We start from the raw sequence: 24776 nt of genomic DNA on the forward strand, positions 1-24776 counted from the left end.
GTATAATTCTTTTAAGTAATTTCTTCAAGTAATTCTTTTAAGTTTATTTATGTATTTTGAAGGAGGAAGCAGAGAGAGAAGAAGAGAGAATATTAAGCAGGCTCCATGCTGTCAGTGTAGAGCCCAATGCATGGCTCAAACCTATAAACCATGAGATCATGACCTGAGCTGAAATCAAGAATTGGACACTTAATCAACTGAGCCTCCTAGGCACCCTGATTATTATTATTATTATTTTTGTAATGAAGGCATGTTTACACAAATTGTAGGAGGAAACAGTACTTTTGGGGGCCAATACTACAGAGGTGAATAAGGCATGATGGAGAAACATGGCATTAAAATATAAAGAAACTCTCAGGATATAAAAGGTCACCAGGTTTTTATTTATATATACATATTGAACTTTTTCCCCCCAACTGAAATAATTCAGTTGAGATTACAAATGGACATTTAATTTCAGCATTTAACATCTCATTGATAAACACTAAAAAAAGTCAATGGCATTTTCTATAAAAATTTGTTTCATCAACAACTACTAAGCTTTCAAGTACCTCATTTTGTTAAGTCCCAAATGAGACAGCAGTTGTAACCTAAGCTTACTGCTAATTCTTCACAAACTCAAGTGTTACCTAATGAATAGAAAAGCCAATATTTATCTCCTCCAAGTAACATAAGATTATCATATGTGATTACACAGGAATTTACTTGTAACATCTTTAGCAATACCTTTATTAGTCCAGGTTCCAATTAAGAATATTTCTTCCACCTAGAAATTTGGTGTTCTGGCATATTTGTTTCACTATTAAAAAAATAAAAATAAAAAATAAGAAGCCACTGAAAAATTTAAGCAGAGACCTGGTCAGATATTTACTTTAGAAAGATCCCTCTGGAACCAATTGAAGGACAAACTGCAGTAGAGCTAGACAGGCCAAGAAGTACAGTATGAAAGCATCCAAGCAAAGTGATTAAGCTGAGGTTTCTGCTTCAGGCTAAGATGAAGTAACTACAATGGAATTCACCCTCTCTCCTGAAACAACCAAAAGAAGAGAAAAGACAAAATATATGAAACAATGGTTTTAAAGACACTGGACATCAGGCTATAATGGACATTGATCCTTAAGAGATGGTAAACAAATGAGGCAGGTGATATACTTGTCCTAGTTATGGCTCTGAAAGAATTTCCATGCCACAGTGCAGAGAGTGGAACTAAGATTTAGGAATAAATGGAAGTACACTAGTGTTAGGTTCTTACACTATTTTATGTGACAAGGTGTAATAATAGCTCTTGAGAACCCTCATGTGCTGTTGGTGGGAATGTATATTGGTGCAGTCACTGGGTCACTTTCAAAGAAAGTGAAAACACTGGGGTGCCTGGGTGGCTCAGCTGGTTAAGTGTCCCACTATTGATTTCAGCTCAGGTCATGACCTCCCAGTTCACAAGATTGAGCCCCATGTGCTCAACAGCACAGAGCCTGCTTGGGATTCTCTCCCTCTCTTTCTCTCTGCCTCTCCCCCCCCCCCCATGCTTGCTCGCTCTCTCTCTCTCTCTCACTCTCTCTGTCTCTATTTCAAAATAAATAAATAAACATTAAAAAAATGAAAACACTAACTTGAAAAAACATATGCACCCCTGTTTATTACAGCATTATTTACAATAGCCAAGATATGAAAGCAACCTAAGTGTCCATTGATAGATGACGGATAAAGAAGATGTGGTATATATACATTGAAATACTACTCAGCCACAAAGAGGAATGAGATCTTAACATGTGCAACAACACAGATGGACCTGGAGGGTATTATGCTAAGTGAAGGAAGTTCAAGAAAAATAAATACCATATGATTTAACTTATATGTGGAATCTAAAAAAACAATATAAATGGACAAACAAACAAAGCAGAAACAGACCCAGAGAACAAACACAGAGAACAAACTAGTGGTTGGTTGCCAGAGGAGAGGGGGCTAGAGAAAGAGCAAAATAGGTGAAGGGGAATGGGATGGACAGGCTTCCAGTTATGAAATGAATAAGTCACAGTGATGAAAGGTACAGCATAGAGATATAATCAATGGTGTTGCAGATAGCATTGTGTGGTAACTGATAGTAGCTACAGTTATGGTGAGTAAAACATAATATATAGAGTTGTTGAATCACTATGTCATACACCTGAAACTAATGAAATATTGTCAACTATATTTCAATAACAAATAAAATAATAACATCCCTAGAAAGAAGACTATGAAAGATTAAAGATGCATATTTTATCGCCTAAAGCAACCACTAAAATAACAAAACAGGGTTAAAACAACAAAAAAAAAGATCAAATGGAATTATAAAAAACTACTCATTAACCCAAAATAAGGCAGAAAAAAAAGAAAAGAGAAGAAAAAACAGTAGGGAAAAATATCAGAAAACAAATAGCAAGATAGTAGCCTCAAATCTACTCATATTAATATCCACATTAAATGTAAATGGTCTAAATACCCCAACTAAAAGGCAGCGATTATCAGATTGCCAAAAAATATAAGACCCAATCATAAACTGCCTATAACAAATGCATTTATGGAAACCAATTTGACAAGAAATCTCATATATTAAAAAAAAAATGCATTTAGGGGCGCCTGGGTGGTTCAGTCAGGTAAGGGTGTGACTCAGTATCGGCTCAGGTCATGATCTCACGGTCTCATAGGTTCAAGCCCCACATCAGGCTCTGTGCTATCAGATTTTGATATAATTTTGATATTTTGATATAAATATAGCTTTATTTTGAGTATTATTAGTTTTGTGTATCTTTTTCCATGTATTTACTTTTAATATACTTGTGTTTTTATATTTAATGCATTTCTTTTTTCTTTTTTTAATGTTTGTTTTTTGTTGTTGAGAGAGAGAGCGAAAGAGAGAGAGAGCGCACATGCACAAGTTGGGGAAGGGCAGAATGAGAGGGAGACAAAGAATCCAAAGCAGGCTACAGGCTCTGAACTATCATCAGAGAGCCCAATGTGGGGCTTGAACCCATGAACCGTGAGATCATGACCTGAGACGAAGCTGGATGCCCAACCGACTGAGCCACCCAGTCCCTCCTTCCTTCCTTCCTTTCTTTCTTTCTTTCTTTCTTTCTTTCTTTCTTTCTTCCTTTTTTTTTTTGTTTTTTTTGTTTTTTTGTTTTTAAGTTTATTTACTTATTTTGGGAGAGACAGAGACAGGGTAAGTGAAGGAGGGGCAGAGACAGAGGGAGAGGGGGAGGGGGAGAGAGAGAGAGAGAGAGAGAGAGAGAGAGAGAGAGAGGATCCCAAGTAGGCTCCTCACTGTCAGCACAGAGCCCAATGAAGGGCTCAAACTCACAAGCCATGAGATCATGACGTGAGCCAAAATCAAGTGTCAGATGCTTAACTGACTGAGTCATCCAGGCACCCCTTAAATAAATAAACTTAAAAAAAATAATAACAGGGGCACCTGGGTGGCTCAGTCGGTTAAGCGTCCAACTTCAGCTCAGGTCATGATCTCACCGTTAGTGAGTTCAAGCCGCACATCATGGTCTATGCTGACAGCTCAGAGCCTGGAGCCCACTTTGGATTCTGTGTCTCCCTCTCTCTGCCCCTTCCCCACTCACATTCTGTCTCTCTCAAAAATAAATAAACATTATAAATAAATAAATAATCCTAAATCTGTATGCACCTAGTAACATACCTTCAAAATACATGAAGCAAAAACTCACAGAACTAATTGCAAGAAAAAATAGGCAAATCCAATATTATAGTTGAAAATTTAAATACTCCCCCTCAATAACTGATGGAGCAACTAGGCAGAAAATCAGCAAAGATCTAGTAGACATGAACCACACCGTCAACCAACATGGCCTGATTGACATTTATTGAACACTCCACCCAACAACAGCCAAATGCATATGGAACATGTACCAAGATATATAATATTCAGAAACATAATAAAATGTTTTAAAAAACTGTAAAGGATTCAAGCCATACAAAGTATGTTCTCAAACCACAATGGAATTAAACTGGAAATCAATAACAGAAAAATCTTTAGAAAATCCCCTAACATTTGAAAACTACATACCATCCTTCTAAAAAAAAAACTCATGAATCAAAGAAGATATCAAAAAGGAAATAGAAAGTAAATAGAATATTTGAGTTGAATAAAAATAAAAATAAAACATATCATCTAACATGGTGAAGAGCCAATACTAGATGAATATAAGATACAAGACAGATTTCAGAGGCATGAATTTCCAGGGCCAAAATAATTCCTCAAATTGGAATACATTATTGAGGGATATCAAGTTATTGAAGACTGTATCAGACCAAAAAAAAAAAAAAAAAAAAAAAAGAATAAGGATTTACCACCAGTTGTGCTTTCATTTTAGGTATTTTTACTCTGTCTATGCTACCTATAAATCAGTTAGGAAAAAGCAAAAAGCCACAACAGACCAGAATTTGTGAAATGCTGCTAAAGCAGTACTTACAGGAAATTTATAGTACTAAATGCCAATATTAGAAAACAGGAAAGGTCTCAAGTCAATGACCTCAGTTTCCACCTTAACAAACCAGAAAAGAACAAGTTAAACCCAAAGTAAACAGAAGAAAGAAAATAATAAAGATCAAAGTAAAAATCAATGAAATAGCTAACAATAGAGAAAATCCTTGAAACCAAACACTGGTTCTTTGGGTATATCAATATATTAAAAGAATAATAAGAAAAGATTATGAATAAATGTATGCCTATAAATTTGACAATGTAATGAAATAGACAAATTGAAGACACAAACTACAAAAGCTCACTGAAGAAGTAAATAACCTAACAGTCCTATACCTATGAAAGAAATTGACACTGTCATTAAAAACCTTCCTACAGGGGCGCCTGGGTGGCGCAGTCGGTTAAGTGTCCGACTTCAGCCAGGTCACGATCTCGCGGTCCGTGAGTTCGAGCCCCGCGTCGGGCTCTGGGCTGATGGCTCAGAGCCTGGAGCCTGTTTCCGATTCTGTGTCTCCCTCTTTCTCTGCCCCTCCCCCGTTCATGCTCTGTCTCTCTCTGTCCCAAAAAAATAAATAAACGTTAAAAAAAAAAAAAAAAAAAAAAAAAATTTTAAAAACCTTCCTACAAAGACAACACCAGGCTCATATGGCTTTACTAGTGAATTCTACCAAGTATTTAAGGAAAAGTAATACCAATTATATATGAAGTCTTCTGAAAAATTGAAGACTACTTCCCAATTAATTTAATGAGGTCAGCATAATACTGATACCAAAAACAAAGATATTACAAGAAAACTATAAACCACTATCCCTCATTAACAAAGGTATAAAAATATGAAATAAAATTTTAACAAATAGAATCCAACCATATAGTAAAAGGATGATGACCAAGTGGGGTTTATCCCAAGGATGCAGGGTTAACATTCAAAAATTAATCAATGTAATTCACCATCTTAGCAAACAAAAACAGAAAAACCAGGAAATCATCTCAATAGACACAGAAAACTCATTTGATAAAAATCCAATATCCGGGGCACCTGGGTGGCTCAGTCGGTTAAGCGGCCGACTTCAGCTCAGGTTATGATCTCGCGGTCCGTGAGTTCGAGCCCCGCGTCGGGCTCTGTGCTGACAGCTCAGAACCTGGAGCCTGTTTCAGATTCTGTGTCTCCCTCTCTCTGACCCTCCCCTGTTCATGCTCTGTCTCTCCCTCTCTCAAAAATAAATAAAACGTTAAAAAAAAATTTTTTTTAAATCCAATATCCATTCCTGATAAAAAATTTCTCAGCAAATTAGTAATAGCTTCCTCAATCTGATAAATGTTTATATTTATATAAACATTTTATATTTATATAAAATATTTATATTTTATATTTAATGATGTTTATATTTATATTTAATGATGTTTATATTTATATTTAATGTTTATATTTAATGATGAAAGACTGGAGTCTTTCCTCCTTAAGATCAGAACCAAGACAATGATACCTACTCTTACCACTTCTCCCAACACTGTACTGGAGATACTAACCAGGGCAATCAGACAAGAAGAAGACTTTTTTAAAGGCATCCAGATTGGAAAAGAAAACAACAAAACTTTCTTTACTAGAAGACTTGATTATCTCAGTTTAAACTCTGATGGCATCTCACAAATAAGTGAGTTTAGCAAGGTTGCAGAATACAAGACCAATATATAAAAATCAATTATATGTCTATATATAAACAACAATCAGGAATTAAATACCATTTATGTGGTCAACTTTTTTATATATTTTACCACAATTTTAAAAGTACTATTTATGGGGCGCCTGGGTGGCGCAGTCGGTTAAGCGTCCAACTTCAGCCAGGTCACGATCTCGCGGTCCGTCAGTTCGAGCCCCGCGTCGGGCTCTGGGCTGATGATTCAGAGCCTGGAGCCTGTTTCCGATTCTGTGTCTCCCTCTCTTTCTGCCCCTCCCCCGTTCATGCTCTGTCTCTCTCTGTCCCAAAAATAAATAAAAAACGTTGAAAAAAAAAAAAGTACTATTTATAATACCATCAAAATCTATGAAATACTTAGAGATAAATCTGACAAAAGGTATGAAAGACCTGTACGCTGAAAACTACAAAATATATATCCTAACTAAATGGGGAGATATACCTTATACATCGATCAGAAAACTCAATATTGTCAAGATGTCAGTTCTCTCAAACTGAGCTATAGATTCAATGCAATGCCAGTCAAAATCCTAGTAGGCTTTTTTTTTTTTTTTTTAATTTTTTTTTTTCAACGTTTATTTATTTTTGGGACAGAGAGAGACAGAGCATGAACGGGGGAGGGGCAGAGAGAGAGGGAGGCACAGAATCGGAAACAGGCTCCAGGCTCTGAGCCATCAGCCCAGAGCCTGACGCGGGGCTCGAACTCACGGACCGCGAGATCGTGACCTGGCTGAAGTCGGACGCTCAACCGACTGCGCCACCCAGGCGCCCCCCTAGTAGGCTTTTTTTATAGAAATTGACAAGTTGATTCGAGATCAAACAGCCAGGACAACTTGAAAAAAGAAAACAAAGTTGGAGAGCTAACACTATCTGACTAAAAGAGTTATTATAAGACTATTGTAATCAAAATTGCATGGTATTGACATAAGGACAGGCAAATAGATCAGTGGATCCGAATACAAAGACCAGAAATAAACCCATACTTATATGGACAACTGGTTTTTAACAAAAGACCAGGTAATGCGGTGGGAGAAAGGACAGAATTTTCAACAAATGGTTCTAGAAACAACTGAGACACACATAAGCACAAAGAAGGACTTGGACTCATACTTAACACTAACATCCACAAATTAATACAGAACAGATTAGAGGCCTAAATGTAAAACCTGCAACTATAAAACTTCTAGAGGAAAACATGGGAGAAAATGCTTGTGTGACCTTGGGTTAGGCAAATATTTCTTACATATGACACCAAAAGCATAATTCTTAAAAGCATAAATTGAAACACTGGACCTCAGAAAAATTAAAACTTACTGTTCTTCAAAAGATACTATTAAAAGAATGATAAGCCACAGACTGGGAGAAAATCTTTGCAAAGCATGTATCTCATAAAGGATAGCCATCTGAATACATGTGTCAAAACTTTAAAAAATTATACACTTTAAATATTTACACCTGATTGTATTATCAGTTATAACTCAATAAATCTTTCAAAAAGATGAAGTTGAACTAAGGCAGTATCATAGGAGATGCATATAAAATATATATAAGAGAGATAGAATCCTCAGGACTTGGTAACAGAAATAGGTGAGAGATGCTCCTTTATTAAATGGGGATACAAGTAAGAACGTTTACCCTCAAGCAGCTATTTAATATAAATAGAAAATGCCTGTGATAAGTTTTAAATCACTGCATTGATGCTAATTATTTTTTGTTATTGGAGAAAAAGTATCTAAAAGAATCCAAGAGAAATAAAAAGCCAGTTGTATCTCTCTCCCCCAAAATGTAGCAACAATGGCTGAGGCAGTTAACTAAATGACTTGAAGATTCACTTAGCAAAGTAATTTTTATAGAGCTAAAGGAACAGAAGAAACATATGTCTCACTGGGTTTATGTAAAAGCAATAAGGGGATGCCAACTCTTTTATACTGATATGACTTCTGAAATGGTTTAGACAGAAGTCCAATGCCACTTGCCCCTGCTGTGCTATATCAACAGAGAAAGGCCAGTTCTGCTGGGTTTCTCTCTAAAAGCCTCCTGGTTTGCCAGTACTGCTCCACTGCCTCCTGTGAAAAATCCCATTCTGCAAAGAATAGCACAGACAGAACTGGAGATCTGTGAGTTTATTATTTCTAAATTATCCTTTGGAATTATTTCCAAATCATTTCCAGTAGAAAGTAAACATTTTCTCAAGACAAAGTTCAGAGTCACACTAGAATACCAAGTACTTTTGCTTTTAGCTGGAATCATTTTAGTTAGAATCAAAATTGATACTTTAATATGTCTTTGATCTATACAAATGGAGAACGAAATTGTTACTTAAGTTTGGCAGATAGCATCTTTTAAAATCTCATGTCCAGGAAAGGGGAGAAAAAATAGACATGATGTACTTTGTTTAGAAGAATGGAAGCCATGCTTTCTTTAGAAGAGAGTCCTCTTAGGTCAGTCCTCCCAGCAACCCTTCTAAGGACACTGTTACTATTTCCCCTAGCTCAAATATGCAAACAATTCTATTTCTCAAAGATTCTACAAAATCTACCTGGCATCCCTTTAAAAAAACTACCACTCCCCCTACCTCACAGGGCCTTAGAGGGACTGGAAATTGCTGCCCCCGCCCCCACAGTCTAAGCTCTCACTACCACTACCTTACATAATAAGTCTGTGATACAAACTATGCCAATCTGATTTTCCCTCCACCATATCTCACTGTTGAGCAAAGATACTTAGATGAAAAATGAACGAAGTGGAGACATCCAAGAGTAGCCAATTAGAAAAGGCCAATCCCCTAGACCCTGCTGCTGGGATCCCTGGAGTTCCCCCTTGTTCTTGATCCTTCCTCAGCCCTGTTTGTTCAGCTCCTTCTTATTTAATTTTGTACAACAAAGAATTTGGTGGTCTTTGTCTTCAAAGACACTTCAAATTTGGTGTCAATTTGGTGTCAATTTCCCTGGTGATAGGAATATCTTTGTTATTCATGGTGGGGCTCCTTGGATCACACTTGAGTTTGAGCTAATGAGATGACTCTGGATGGGGACTAGTTGCCAGAAAGACCAACCAGCTGACTAGAGGATTGGGGCTTTGGGCCAGGAGATATCAGCCCAACCATCAGAAAGGAACAGGGGGCTGGAGATGAAGAGCCGTCATGCAGCCAGTGATTCAATCAATCATGCCCATGTAATCGGACCTCAGTAAAACCTCTGGATCCTGAGGCTCGGATGAGCTTTCTGGTTAGCAAACACACCCATGATTAATGTGCTAGGGAGGGTGATATGTCCTGATTCCAGGGGCAGAAGATACAGAAGTCCCAAATTCAGGACCCTCCCAGACCTCACCCTATTGGTCTCTTCTTTTGGCTGGTCCTAACTTTTATCCATTCTAATAAAATTGTAATCAGAAGTACAGCACTTTCCTGAGTTCTGTGAGTCATGCAGTAAATTACCAAACCTGGGGGATAGTGGGAACTGTGATTTGTAGCCAGTTGGTCAGAGCAGAGGTGGCTGGGAACACCCAGGGTTTATGGCTGGTTGGTATCTAAAGTGAGAGCAGTCTTACTGAGGACTATGCTCTTAATTTGTGAAGTCTGTACTAACTCTGGTTAGAAAGAAGTGCATTACATTATTTCATCAAACACTCTCTGCCTCATTTTCCTCATCTGTAAATGCAGACCATCATAGTATTTATACTTCAAAGGGTTTTCGTGAGAAATGAATTAACATATATAAATCATTCAGAACAGTGGCTAGCACACATCAAATATCATGTAAATATCAGAGTAGTTTCTTCGTTGTTGCTGTTTTTATTATTGAAGTCCAGAACTGGCTAATGTAGCAATTATCAGTCTTTTCTGTTAAAATCTAAACAACATGAAGGAAAGACTGGCTCTCAGTATCAGTCAGAAAATGTTAACAACTAATCACATAGATGGTACTGACATTAGTCAGCTAATGTTCTGAACACAAATGAACACTGCTGATATCTATATCATCTAGCAAAACTCATACCAGCCACTTTGAGCGACTGCCAGAGTATTACATGCTTTTTGTAGCTCTGGAAATCATCACTCCAGAGATTAGGGGCCTTGCTCTAAATAATGAAGCAAATTGTTAGGAGGAACAGTACCCATGAAGATTCTTACTTTTAGCTTGTCAAACCACCAGGCATGACACATAGTGAGAAAACCCTAAAATGATACATACATGTCACTTCTCAGCTTAGCTGTGAGCTACATCACAGTGCACTGGAATATCCCTTGCTCATCAGTAACGGGGACCAACTCCTCAAAACTCATTCCATTGTCTTCCATCTTCCTGTCATTTAGAACACACTTGGAAGTGTTCCAAATAGTTGCTGAGTCCAGGAATAAAGTTCTTACCAAAAAACTGTCTTGGCTACTTTTTAGTATTATGATTTACTCCTGTTTCTGCCCTCTCTTGGTCACTTTCCCTTCCCAGCTACTTGTGTTTGAGCTTTGAGAAGGCCAGGAATGCTCTCCCTGCCATCTTTCATTCCAAGTTCCCACTTATGAAACCCACTCTTAAAACCCAGGCGCCATGTCCTTATGTTGTTACAAAAAAAGAAGAAAACTAAAATTAAACAGTACGAGTAGAAGATTTTTCCTGGCAGTGCCAGTATAATTCCAAAGATCACTTCACTGCTTGATTTCTCATCAGTAAACAGCCTGAGTTGCTCAGGAGCTATTAAACAAAGCCCCCACAAGGAACTCAGCTTTTAAAGATTTCCAGAAAGCCGTCTGTAAAGCTAACTTAAGCTTCTTCTAGATTGATAAAAACACAGAGTTAATAAGAGGTATCAGCCTGTCCATGCCAGAAATAGGACTAGAATCCAGGTCTTCTTGCTTTTTTTTTTTTTTTTAAGTTTATTTATTTATCTTGAGAGAGACAGAGTCAGCTCAAGTGGGGTAGGGGCAAAGAGAGAGGGAGAGAGAGAAAATCCCAAGCAGATTCCACACTGTCCGAGCATAGCCCGATGTGGGGCTCTAACCCACGAAGCTGTGAGATTATGACCTGAGCTGAAACCAAGAGTCGGAAGCTTAACTGACTGAGCCACCCAGGCACCCCCAGGTCTTCTTGTTTTAAATTTAATGTTCTCAACCTACCTTATAGATAATCCCTTCCAGATCTAAAATTCTATAATCCTAGGTAAGATTAAAACAAAAATAAAAACTGCCTCATTCCTACCCAAACTGGTTTTTCTCTACCACCAGACCAGCGCTTTCAACCCAGATGGCATGGAAAAGCCTTGATCCAGTGAGCAGAAGGTCCAGGTCTGAGTCCTAGCTTTACAATGTACTAAATGCATGACAATGAACAAGTAACTTTATAAATCTAGGCCTAAGGCTCCTCATCTGCAAAGGAAGGGCCCTGATGGTCACTTATGTTTAACCCTTCTTAGCATCAAGACCTATCTTATGAGACCCTGCAAAGAGACCGCTTTCAATCCTGTTAGTATCAAAGGACACTCTAGCCACAGATAGAGATGGAGAGGACGCAAAAACCCTGTTTTTCCCTTCCTTGTCAAGCTTCACACTATTAGATATGCTCTTTCACTCACAGCTCTGAAGCAAATGTTTCAGGAAAAAAAATGGTAGTCCTGGTTTAACAATTTTATACATGAAAAGTAACTAAAGTTTTTATTTAATAAGTTCAACATTAGTTAGCAGAGTGATGTGAGTGCTGAAGGCTCCAGTATCAAATCAGACTGCATTAGCTGATGTGCAGAGTCCAGAACTAAGAAGCTGGCGATCCTGTTCAACTCTGCGCTGGTCAAACCATTCCTGCGGGTCTGTGTCTGACTCTAAGAACTATGATCTAAGAAAGATATTAACAGAAATGTTCACAGGCAGGAGACCAAGAGGAGGAAGAGGCTGAGAAAACATGTTTTCTTCAAAGAACCTGGCTATTTAACCTGGAAAAGAAAAGACTCAGGGGAGATTCCATCTTACTTCCACCCAATCTTTGAATCATCTAGGACTCAGCAGAGCTGAGACCAAGTAGAGACTGATAGAAGGAAGGGGCTGCCTCAAAAGGCCAGTAAGCTCCCTACCTCTGGAGAAGCAGCAGAGACTGTGGTAGGTAGGAAGGAGATGGGTGGGGATAGGATAGAACCATTTAGAATTCTAATGAAGAGCAGCTCCAACTCTATTTGAAGCATCTTCCCCCTTTCCCAACATGGTGACTAGATTCAGTCTTATTCAGTGACTATATGTAGAACCATTTTAATAATTTGCTCTTTACAAAGCATTTTATACTCATGTACTTTTAAGGCCAAGTTGCTGCCCATCTTCTTCTGTCTTCTCTAAACCTTCCAGCAACTAGGATCGATAACCAAGCTGCCTATTACCTTCTGAAGACTTCCATGCCTTCCACAGGTCCTCCACACTGATGAGCTTATCCTCACCATGGAAGGTGCTGTGTTTCACTGTCGGATCATGGTAATTGAGGTCTTCCCTCAGGAACTGCAAGGAAAAAGCACACAAGTCACAAGGGATACCTAGGGTCAGCCCACCGAGATCTCCACACAGGCCATCTAACTTTCCATAGCACATTCCATCCACCCAATGTATAAGTGTACCACATCACTCTTATGTCCTTCATGTGCATATGTCCTAGCTGCCAACTAGACTACCTCTTCTTCTTTGTTGTACGTTTCACTTGAAAAAAAAAAAAGAATAAGCAATTTCTTCCTCGTATTTTTTTAATTATGGAAAGATAATAAATGATAGTTAACTGGAATTCAATACACTAGAAAAAGGAAGAAGGATAGGGAAAAAGAATTATCAATTTTTGGATCACCTGTTTATATACTAAGCAATATTCCAAGAACTTCTACAATATTTTCTCATCTAATCCCCACAACCAATGAATTATCACACCTATTTTACAAACGAGAACAGAACTATGCTAAGATAATGCAACTTACCCCCAAATCACATTAAATTTGGAGAGGTTTAATTACTTGCTATGATGGTTTTAAAATATGTCCACAATTCTAGATAATCCTCCCACAAAAGGAGAATTCCCCTCCCCTGGAATATAGGCTGACATTTGTGACTCATCTTCTAACAAACAGAATATGGCAGCAGTGATGTCGAGTGGCTTCCAAGGGTAGGTTAGAAAAGGCAATACAGATTTCACCTGGCCTTCTCCATTTTGGGACACATGCCTTGAGAGCTCTGAGCTAACATACATGAAGCCTGGCTACCCCCAAAGCCACCATTATGGGGAGAACATATGGAAAGACTACATAGAAATATAGACAGATATCTGAGCAGCCCAGCTGTTTGTCTCCCCAGCCCAGGACTCAGACAAGTGACTGAGACTTCAGGTGATTCCAGCCCCCAGTTTTTGAGTCACTGCATCTGATGCCAAGTGGACACAGATGAGCTGTCCCTACTGAGCGATGCCCAGATTGCAGATAAATAACAAAATAAATGTTGCTGTTTGAAGCCACCGAGTTTTGGGGAAGTTCGTTATACAGCATTAGGTAACTCAAACATTTGCTCAAGTGATGAATTTGTATTCCAACCCAAGATATCTGACTTTACAGTCCAAATTTTCCCCCAGCACTATATACGCTGTCCTTTAAATTACTGGTATTTCTTTTCATAATATACACCCTTATAAGAAAGAAGAAAAGCCAAACAAATCAAAGCTTTTAGAAATTTAACTGGTAATTAACTTCACAGATACTCATTCAGCCAGATTCTTAACCTCATTAGTATGTACAAGATTGAACACTTGATCCCGGTTTTTCCTAGAGCCTCAAACATCAAAGAAATATGCAATTTTGATCACTATGTTTTTATTTTTTTTTTTTTAATTTTTTTTTTCAACGTTTATTTATTTTTGGGACAGAGAGAGACAGAGCATGAATGGGGGAGGGGCAGAGAGAGAGGGAGACACAGAATCGGAAACAGGCTCCAGGCTCTGAGCCATCAGCCCAGAGCCCGACGCGGGGCTCGAACTCACGGACCGCGAGATCGTGACCTGGCTGAAGTCGGACGCTTAACCGACTGCGCCACCCAGGCGCCCCAATCACTATGTTTTTAAAACATAGTTTAGTAGGATTTTCAGGAAATGTCTCTTATCCTTCTTTTTTCTCACCCTTTGTGTCTAGGAAAGGGTCTGACCCAGCGTAACATCAGTAAATGTTACTATCTAAACAAACAGATGACTGACAGATTACCTAGACCCATAATCAAGAGGTGATTTCCTCCCCCTGGGTTTTGGGGATATTAAGACATCTAAGTCTTAATGACTCAGGAGAGAAGTTTGAAGCAAGTCCACACTGGTGCACTCTCAACCGAGTCAGAATATAGCCTGCTGGGCACAAGGAACTTGAAAGTGTCTACAACTATAACATGGCACCGTCTAATACAACTTTCTGCAATGATGGAAATGTTCAATATCTGTCCTGTCCAAACAGTCCCCACTAGGCACATGTGGCCACTGGGCACTCATAATGTGGCTAGTGTGACAAACACACACACACACAGACACACACACACACACACACACACACACACACAAACCCTGAGATTTAAAAAAAAAAAATTAATGCAGAGCTAAATGACCACATGTGGCTAATGGCCACCTATTGCGGCGCAGCTCTAACCCATTCTTCTACCTGTGGTTTGGGTGTGGCCTGGCTACACTCCCACAGAGGCTGGAGTGGTGTTAGGAAGTCAAGACGTCTCGTGAGATAAGGAGGTAAAGGCAGTGCTCACATGCACAGGCTAGACAGCCCTTCGTGCCCTCCAGCCTCAACTAAATTCAGTTGACAACAAGGGTTAGGTTCTCCAGCTCCCCAACCTCTTATTTGTAGTTGGTGAGAAAATTTATTTTTTAATAAGGATTATGCAAGTGGCATGGTGAAAAGCCCAGAGCAAAAAGATTTTGTTGATTCTTAGAAAAACTAAACTGATTAAAGTATTTTTTATGATTTTTTAATAGTCAGCCTTTTAAGGCACCTGACCTTTGATTCATTATATGCTGTAAATTGTGAATTTTAACAATTTTTCCCAAGTTGCCACACTGTTATCCCAACCCCATTCAATAAATTATCTTTTATTCATTTTTAAAAATGCTATTTAGTAATAATTAAGTCCTTATATATAGTTGAGTATATTTCTAGGCTCTGCATTCTTCTGCACTAAATGATATTTCTTTTTTTTAACTAGTTTTTTTCAGTCTATTTATTTTATTTTTGAGAGATACAGAGAACACAGGTGTGGGAGGGGCAGAGAGAGAGACAGGAGACACAGAATCCAAAGCAGGCTCTAGGTTCTGAGCTGTCTGTGCAGAGCCCAACTTGGGTCTCAAACCCGCCAACTATGAGATCATGACCTGAGCTGCAGTCAGACACTTAACCGACTGAGTCACTCAGGCACCTCAATCATATTTCTATTTTTGTGCTAGCCCTTGACTATCTTATTATACTTTTTGTTTTATTTTGTATTTTAATATTAATTTCTAATGCCTGGACCCCCTGTTTCCCATGGCTCTTATGCTTCAGAATATTTCTTGTCAATCTCAGCTGTTTATTTTTCAAAATTAATTTTAGAACAATTCTATTAACTTATTAAGAGGCTTCTCTCACTGGAGGCCTAAGTGATGAGATCACTAGGCCTTAAACAACAGACACTGGGACATCTCAGGGGGGACACAGTCACAAGTAGTCAGACAGCCAGTCTGGGGACAGAAATTCATTAATTCACTTAGTCAACAAACATAAGATTTCTAAGTACCAGGCATAGTTCCAGGCACAAGAAATTCAGTGAGTAGTAAACAAAACAGATACAGATCTTTATCCTCACTGAGCTAATATCCTCTTTGGGTGAGAAAAAGCAGGAAAGAGGAATATGGAATGCCAAGAGTACTGGTATTGGTGGCTTGTCATTTTAGAGGAGTCAAGGAAGGTTTCATTAAGGAGGTACATGTACCTGAAGGAGATGTTGGAGAAAGGCAAGCAGAATAACCGGGACAAGAGTATCTCAAGAATAGGAATGGCAAATGCAAAGGCCCTGAAGCAAGAACATGCTCGGCTTGTTCAAGGAACAGTGAGGAGGCCAGTGTGGCTGAGAGAAATGAGAGAGGTGGTGACTAGTGATAGACAAATCCAGGGAAGAAATCAGGGGTCCAGATCATAAACACCATTGTAGGCCATTATATGGGCTTGGATTTCAACTCTGAGAAGGAAGCTGTTAGGGGACTTTGAACAGAGATGTGACATGATCACATGTGCATCTCTTAAAGGATTGCTCCAAATGCTGTGCTAGAGAGCAGACTATAGGAAGGCAAGGGCAGGGAAACCAGTCAGGTGGCTACTGCAAAAACCTAACTTGAAACGAGGTAGTAATGTGGGTATAACGAAAAGTTGTCAAGTTTCGCACATATTTTATTTTATTTTTTTTTTTAATTTTTTTTTTCAACGTTTATTTTATTTTTGGGACAGAGAGACAGAGCATGAACGGGGGAGGGGCAGAGAGAGAGGGAGACACAGAATCGGAAACAGGCTCCAGGCTCTGAGCCATCAGCCCAGAGCCTGATGCGGGGCTCGAACTCACGGACCGCGAGATCGTGACCTGGCTGAAGTCGGACGCTTAACCGACTGCGCCACCCAGGCGCCCCGTAGTTTCGCACATATTTTAAAGAAATCAAATCTGTAATGCTCAGATTACAGATACAGCTATACCCTGTGTTGGTCCTCCAAAGTTCTAATCCGGACCCTCTTAATCTAAGACTACAGAAACCCACATCATGTGCATGCCTTAGGAGTAGAAATGCCAAAATATCCAAAGAAGGGGATTTTCTGCCATTCCCAGCTAACTCTAGGAAACCACCGGATGACACATACCAGCTGCTTATTGGGAACCAATAAGAAATAGACTGCTTTTTATAGCCAAGTCTGATCACTGAGGTATATGGAGAACAGAGAAGCTCATGGGAAGAAAGTGTAAGGGGGAGCTGCACGTACAGGGCTCATGTACAGGCTCTATTCGTGCCACAAACCATGCAAAGAAGGAATGGGGTCGGAAAACAAGACCAGCAAGAAGAGGTGCCAAATGAGGACTATGCGCTGACAGAAGTTCTGCCTGAAGGAAGGGCCTGATGCTGAGTCGAACAATCAGGCCTCAAGAGTAGGAAAGGCAGGGGCGCCTGCACGGCTCAGTCGGTTGAGCTTCTGACTCCTTACTTTGGCTCAGGTCATGATCCCACGGTCATGGGATTGAGCCCAGCGTCAGGCTGCACGTTGAGCTTGGAGCCTGCTTAAGATTCTCAATCTCTCTCTCTCTCTCTCTCTCCCTCCCTCCCTCCCTCTGCCCCTTTCCCACTCTCACGCACACTCTCTAAAACAAGCAGAAAAGAGTAGCTAAGGCAGTATACTATAAAGAGGAAGAGTTCACAACCTATAGAAACAGACCCCTTACTTCCTGTGTGACTTTCGGGCAAGGTATTTCGCCTGTTTGAGCCTGTTTCCCGCTCAGAACGAGTGAGGACTAGGCCTCCCTCTCATCTGAGTGTGACAAGTTGTAAATGAGACATGCTTGCAGAAGTCCATAAGCTGCCTTTGCACCTGTCTTTCAGTGGCCCACAGAGTATCTTCTAAACTGAACCCATATTTAAAAACTAAATTTCACATCAAGAAAGTTCAGCTTTTCAGTCTACCTTAAAAAAAAAAAATCTAAAGATCTAGAAACACCTGAGTTCCTAGATTTTAAGGGCTTAAGGACTGCAATTTGACTGGAAGAGAAAAAGTGGCTTAGGGACCTGTCATAAACTGGTGTCCGCATGGCAAGCACATCATTTTTATGTAGGTTGTCCATTACAAATTAACTTCAAAATGCAACATTTTATGAAGATGTTTTTATTCACATTTTACTTAAAGCTAAGAAAAAATCAACTGTCCACATCAAAGGACATTATGTGTGTGTTGTCATTTGGGGCAGCGTGGAGATGGGGGAGTTGGTGCTGAGGGAGGTCATGAGGGCCTCAACCCCCACCGCCAGGGCACCACTCCTGGGTTTGCACACTGACCTGGCAACAATGTGTGAAAGCTGAGCATCAGCTGCCTCCTTCTGAAGAGGCAAGTACTCTCTAGCGTGAGAGCAGAGAGCTTGTGATTCCTGATGCACACAAAAGCACTCTCTGTAAATTGTAGAGCACAACTCAAATGTTAGTTATTGTTATTGGCAGGAGGGTGAGATAAGGATACAGAAAGTAAGAGAAAAAGCTTCTTCGTCAAAGGTGATGCTTCTGTGCTGTGTATACCCTTACCAGTGTTATTATGTGTCTATCCCCCTGCCAAACCATCTATGCTTTGATGAAGGTCCCAGTTATCCAGCCATAAACATAGCAAGCAAGAATGCTGTACTGAACTAAAACTCCAATGCCCACCGCAGTTGGGGTAGGCACTGCCACAGATTACTCTGCACACCACCCCACAGCCAACTAATAGCTGAAGTCTGGTTTAAAAGGAAGTTTAAGAGCAATGAAAAGCAAAAACAAAACCAAACCCAGAGGCAACTTTTGATTCCCACAACAAAGATTTACTATTTCTGACTCAGAACAAGCAGCTCTTCTCTCAGAAAGGCCTAAGAAGGCTCCCTACAAGTCTTGCCTTAGCATGGGGATGCAGCATTGGCCAGAGCTACAGCTCAGGAGCAATCTGAAGAGCAGGGAGCAGCTGTCACTAAGTATATTTAGCTCTGAGCTCAGAAAAGTGATCTCTTTGGCGGTGGCACAAAGAATGCAACCCCATCCCCACCCCAAGTGAAGCAGGAGTAAAGAGATGTGGGTGAGAGTGGACAGGAGGGGAAACATCTCTGTAGAATTCCCAACAAAACAGGCCCAGCCAGCTTCATCAGTGAGTAGAAGTCACTGATGTAAAGCTAGAAGCAGAGCAGTGCATCTCTGGGCACAGGGGTCCCGGCAGGTCTCCTGGGTATTTCCTTAGAACCAATTACTCCTTCCTCCCATTTCCAACTTCATTTCCGACTGTTCACCTTCCACATCTCCCAGACCAAACCTCACCACCTCCACTCTCACTCACCGCTCCCCACACGCAATATTTAGAACCCTCAAGACACATGCCCCAGACCTAAGATGCTTCCCAACTCTCGTTCATCTCTTCAATGTCCACCAAGGACCCACATTTTAGCTACAATAGCTCTAAATGCCATTTGTACAAAGTGCTGGGACTTGGATGTCTCATAGATGAAGTATCTGTCCCCAGTGAGATCAGAAGCTATTGCCAAGGGCAGGGAGATGAGAGTCACTTCTCACTCACCTTTGTACATCTAGTCTCACTTCTGCCACTCCATCCACCATATTAGTCACCAGAATGACCTTTGCAAAGTACAAATCCATAAAGTATACCAACTTTAAAACTACTTAAAATTTCATGGCTCCCCATTACCTACAGAATAAAGCCCCAGCTTCTTGGCCTCACATTCAAGGCTTTTTACAATCTAGTCATAGACTAGCTTCCCAGGCAGCCTCCTGGCCATCTTCCCTCCCTACCAGGCACCTACACTTCAGACAAGGAGTCAAGAAACTATGGCCATGGACCAAATCCAGCTTGCTGCTTCTTTTTATAAATAAAGCTTTACTGAAACATAGCTACAGTCATTTATTTATGTACTGCCTATAGCTGTTTTCATGTTACAAAGGCAGAGCTGAGTTGCTGTGACAGAGACTGTGTGGCCAACAAAGCCTAAAATATTGACTGTGTGGTCCTTTATAGAAAATGTTTGCTAACATTTGCTCTAGATACATCCAGCTACTACAGGCTCCTTGAACAAACCATGCTCAGTATAACTCTAAGCCTTTACACAAGGTGCTCCATTTAAAATATTTTCTCCCTGTCTTTATCTGCTAAAGAAAAAGCCACTGCCTCTGTGAAGTTTTCCAGACCTCACCCAAGCAAGTTAATTGCCCTACTCTCTTTGTTCTCTTAGTTCTCAGGGTATATATCTATGGCAGTACTTATCCCATTACACTATACTTACTATTTAATTACCCTCCTCCTTGCTATCCCTAAGCAACTCAAATATAGAAACTATGTTTTATTTGTCATTTATCTCTAACCAATGTCTTACACATTCTCTGGAACACCTAAACAAATAATTAATTTAGCTTCATAAGCCCACCTCCAAGCATGGGGCCTGGCACACAGCAGGGTATGTGGCTATTAAATAACTGAATGAGGAGCATCTGGCTGGCTCAGTCAGAGGAGCATGAGACTCTTGGTCTCGGGGTTGTGAGTTTGAGCCTGACACTGGGTGTAGAGATTACTTAAAAATAAAATCTTGGGGCACCTAGGTGGCTTAGTCAGTTAAGCGGCAGACTTCAGCTCAGGTCATGATCTCGGTTCATGGGTTCGAGCCCCACATCAGGCTCTGTGCTCACAGCTCAGAGCCTGCAGCCTGCTTCAGATCCTGTGTCTCCTTCTCTCTCTGCCCCTCCCCAACTCATGCTCTGTCTTCTTTCTCTGTCAAAAGTAAATATTTATAAATAACATAACATAACATAACATAACATAACATAACATAACATAACATAACATAACATAATCTTCAGGGGCACCTGAGTGGCGCAGTCGATCGAGTGTCCGAATCTTGGTTTTGGCTCAGGTCATGATCTCGTGGTTTGTGTGTTCAAGCCCTATGCTGGGCTCCACAGCTAGCAGTGTGGATCTTGCTTGCGTTTCTGTCTCTCACTCTCTCTCTGCCCTCCCCCACTTGCACTGTCTCCATCTCTCTCAAAATAAATAAATAAACTTTAAAAAATAAAATAAAAACTTAAAAAAAAAATAAGTGAATAAATGTCTCTCACCCTACAACACCCAGCAGGGTGCTTAGCTTACCATAACTAGTCAATGTGTCTTTTGTCCCCTACACAAAAGAAAGAAAAAGGTCCCCAAATTGTCAGCCAATCTAAAATACAGATATTCAGCTAGGGGCCAGGGGGTTACTTACATTGGCTTGGATTCAGTGTAGGATGATGGTTCAGAGCTTTATTCTAGAGCCAGGCTGCCTGGGTTTTGAATCCCAGTTCTATCACTTTGAGTGTATCATGCACATCATTTGTAAAATAGGGGTAACAGTAGTACAAAACTTCATAATACCCTCATGTTGAGGGTATTACAAATGAATTAATTCACATATCAAACTCAGAACAGTGCCTGGCACAAAATATGCTCTTCTATGTGTGAATGAAGCTCTCTCTTAAATATGAATATATTTAACATATTGTAAAAGGAATATAAAGATACTAAGAATGTGCAACCCCGGAGCCCACTATTACAGTGATGCTGATCTCTCACATGTAATGGACATCCCAGAAGGAGGTAAAAGATAGATATTTCCTAAGTGCTTGCTATATAAAGGCCATGTGCCAAGAGATCAGCAATAGAGATAATTGAGACGCAGCACTTGTAATCGACTGACCTTGAAGGTCTTTTCTGTCCTACTCTATGATTCTTATTTTGAAAGCATTAACTCCAATTAAAATTAAAATTAAAATTTCACAACGATATGCAAGACCCACCTGCCTTCTTTGCCACATCAACTGCCACTTCCTGCCATCTCCAGTGATAACAAATTACTCAAAATTCTCTGAAAGTTACCAGGCTCTTCACCAGTCTAACGTCTTTGCATATGCTATTTCCTTACCTAAACACTCTCCTTCTTCTCCCAGTTGTTCCAGTCATCTCTCCAGACCCAAATTACATGTCAGCAACTTTACGTGTGGATATAACTAACAGGCCTGCCTCTTCTGTGACTCCATCACAGCATTCACTCATCCCACTGTAGTATTCTCATCTGTTGACATATTCTTACCTACATCTACCACGAGAGGAACTTCTTTCAAGGCAGCAACGATGCTTTTCCTTTTACTCCTATATATCCAGCACCCAGCACCCAGCACCCAACACATATGCAGGTACAGAGAATCCCTCTCAGTTTGAGTCCTTGTCATGGAATCATCATCCTTGATGTCCTCAGACCATGACACTGGGCACATGACAGAGATCAAATCCTAAAGGTAGCATCTCAAGTTGTAGCCTTCTAGGTACCTGGCCAGAATGGCAAAGACTGGGAGACTTTTGGGACCAAAGTATACAAGCTAGCCAAGAACTACTCGCTGGGGAATCTTTGTCTTATGAAAGGAGGACAGAAATAGGTCACTAATTTAAAAATATTTCCCCAGAGAAAAGGGATCATCTTCTTAATTGAGGTCAATACTGCCATATTTTCAGAGAATGAATACACAGCCCCAGACAGAATACATTATGGGTATGCATGTTTTTGAAAATTGATGAATTAGAGGGGACTTCTGGCTTGACAGTATGAGAAGCTCCATGGACCCACTCTCCAGTGAAACAGTGAAAATTATTTTTTTTAAAGCACTGTTTAAAGTCTCTGGGAATAGTCCTAAGAGCATACAGCAAATGAAGAAACATTTGCTCAAGAATATCTACTAAAACTCAGTAAGAACTGTGAGAGTGTATAGTACCTGAATTAACACCTGCTCCCTCTCTCCCTCCCCACTTCCAAATTGGTAAAACAGGAACTCCACTCCAGACTAGAGCAGCCAAGAACAGGGTTCTCTGTTCCCCAGGCTCCTAACTGGAAGGCTATCTGCCTGACAGAAGGCAGGATATCAGCATATTTCATCCTGCCTCCAGTTACCTGTTGTTAAGGCTATGTTCTAGGTGAGTCCAACTAAGAAGTGGGCCCCCCTTCTTCCACCCAGGCCCACTCATGAAGCAGGGACTTCACCTTGGATGCAGAGTCACTGAGGATGCTGGGGCCCTGGCTTATAAGACAGCAATTATCCTCTGGGAGAGGCAAGCCAAGCCAGCCTGAAGCTACTACCACACCTCCGCTGAGTGCTCAGCTCCTAAAGTCGATGTATCACTCAAAGAGAAGCACATCATTATCCCCACCTCCAGCTCTAGAATCATGGCTCAGAGATTTTGCCTGGGTGGGGAGCAGGCTTACACAGAGTTTCAAACCTCTTCCCAAAGGAAATTATTTTGTTTGCAACAGAATGTGAAGGAGTTCAAGACCAAGAGCATTCTCAAACACAGTGAAAGCTGTAGTAAAAAGGCATTTGAGAGGAGATTGGTGGATGATTAGAGATAGAAGCTAACTGTAGGCTGGAGAATTTGCTGGTGGGAACTGGGGAGAGGGCTAGGAAGAGCCCTCCTGGGGTAAGAACAAATCTCAAACACTTATCTCAGGAACTATCCTTTCAGAGGAGTCCCAATATGATTGGATCAGAGCAAATTTATGCCCAGAGCATTGCTGAAAACAACAGAGTAATCAGATGACAACTAATGGAACTTAACACCTGAATGTGGCCAGAAAAAGACAGAGTCAATGAGAGCCCTGCCCAAACCACTGTCATCCAAAGGCGACCATGGCCATATCTAAAGCTCTGAGGAGCAACATGAGAGGCTTCACACAGTATAGGGGAGTAGGGAGTGAGGGTGGTAATGGACCACTAAAATGATCTTGCCAGCCACCAAACAAATAAACGAGCAAATAATGACAAGGCCCAGAGGGGGTTGGACCAATACCCAGAGTCGCTACAATATATCACAGAAACATCCAGTTTCCAACAAAAATATATGAGACATACAAAGTAATAGGCAAGTATGACACCAGAAAAAAACACACGCAAAGAAAACTGTGAGAGCAACCAACTTTCAGATTCAGCAGAAAAAGTCTTCAAAGAAGCCATTATAAACATGTTCAAATACTAAAGGAATGTGTGATGACAATGTTACACCAAATAAAGAATATCAATAAATATAAACTACAAAAGAGAACCAAATGGATGTTGTGAAGTTGAAAAGTACAATAACTAAAATGAAAATTTCAGGAGAGGGGGCTCAATAGGAGATCTGAACCAGCAAAAGACAGAATTAGCAAATTTGAAGAGAGATTGAAAGAGATTATATAATCCAAAAAACAAAGAGAAAAAAGAATGAAGAAAAACAAACCATCTCAGAGAAACGTGGTACACCATTAAACTCATATGCATAATGGGGAAATCAAAAGGAGACAATAAGGAGAAAGGAGCAGAAAAAAAAGTAGTCAAAGAAATTATGGCTGGATAATTTTTGGCCCAGGCAACTGAAACAATGGAGTTGCCTTCAACTGAAATGAGGAAGGCTGCGGGTAGAGTAGGTTTTAGATGAGGTGATACTTAGAATCCAGTTTGGGGCATGTTAAGCTTCAGATGCCTTTAAAATTCTTAGAAGAAAATACAAGGAAAAATATGATGTTGGATCTGACAATGGATTCTTAGGACATCAAAAGCCTGAGCATTGACAAATATAAACAAATAAACTGGACATCATCAAAATGAAAAACATCTGTGCTTCAGAGATCATCATCAAGAAAGTGAAAGGTAGGGGCGCCTGGGCGGCTCAGCTGGTTGAGCATGCTCAGGTCATGATCTCGAGGTCAGTGAGTTCGAGCCCCACGTCGGGCTCTGTGCGGACAGCTTGGAGCTTGGAGCCCGCTTCGGATTCTGCGTCTCCCTCTCTCTCTGCCCCTC

General features: G+C 40.3%; 1 protein-coding gene across 6 annotated transcripts in view; it reads right to left on the reverse strand.

The window, feature by feature from the left end:
- STIM1 (stromal interaction molecule 1) overlaps positions 1-24776 on the reverse strand; it is a 185052-nt gene that overhangs the window by 41157 nt on the left and 119119 nt on the right. For all 6 annotated transcript variants that reach the window (XM_025928173.2, XM_086678157.1, XM_086678159.1 and 3 more), the window contains one exon: positions 12544-12658. In XM_025928173.2, the coding sequence (XP_025783958.1) occupies positions 12544-12658 (115 nt within the window). The remainder of the gene's footprint in view (positions 1-12543; positions 12659-24776) is intronic.

Source organism: Puma concolor, chromosome D1, assembly GCF_028749965.1.
Source record: "Puma concolor isolate L17-30 chromosome D1, mPumCon1.1.hap2, whole genome shotgun sequence".
Lineage (NCBI taxonomy): Eukaryota > Metazoa > Chordata > Mammalia > Carnivora > Felidae > Puma > Puma concolor.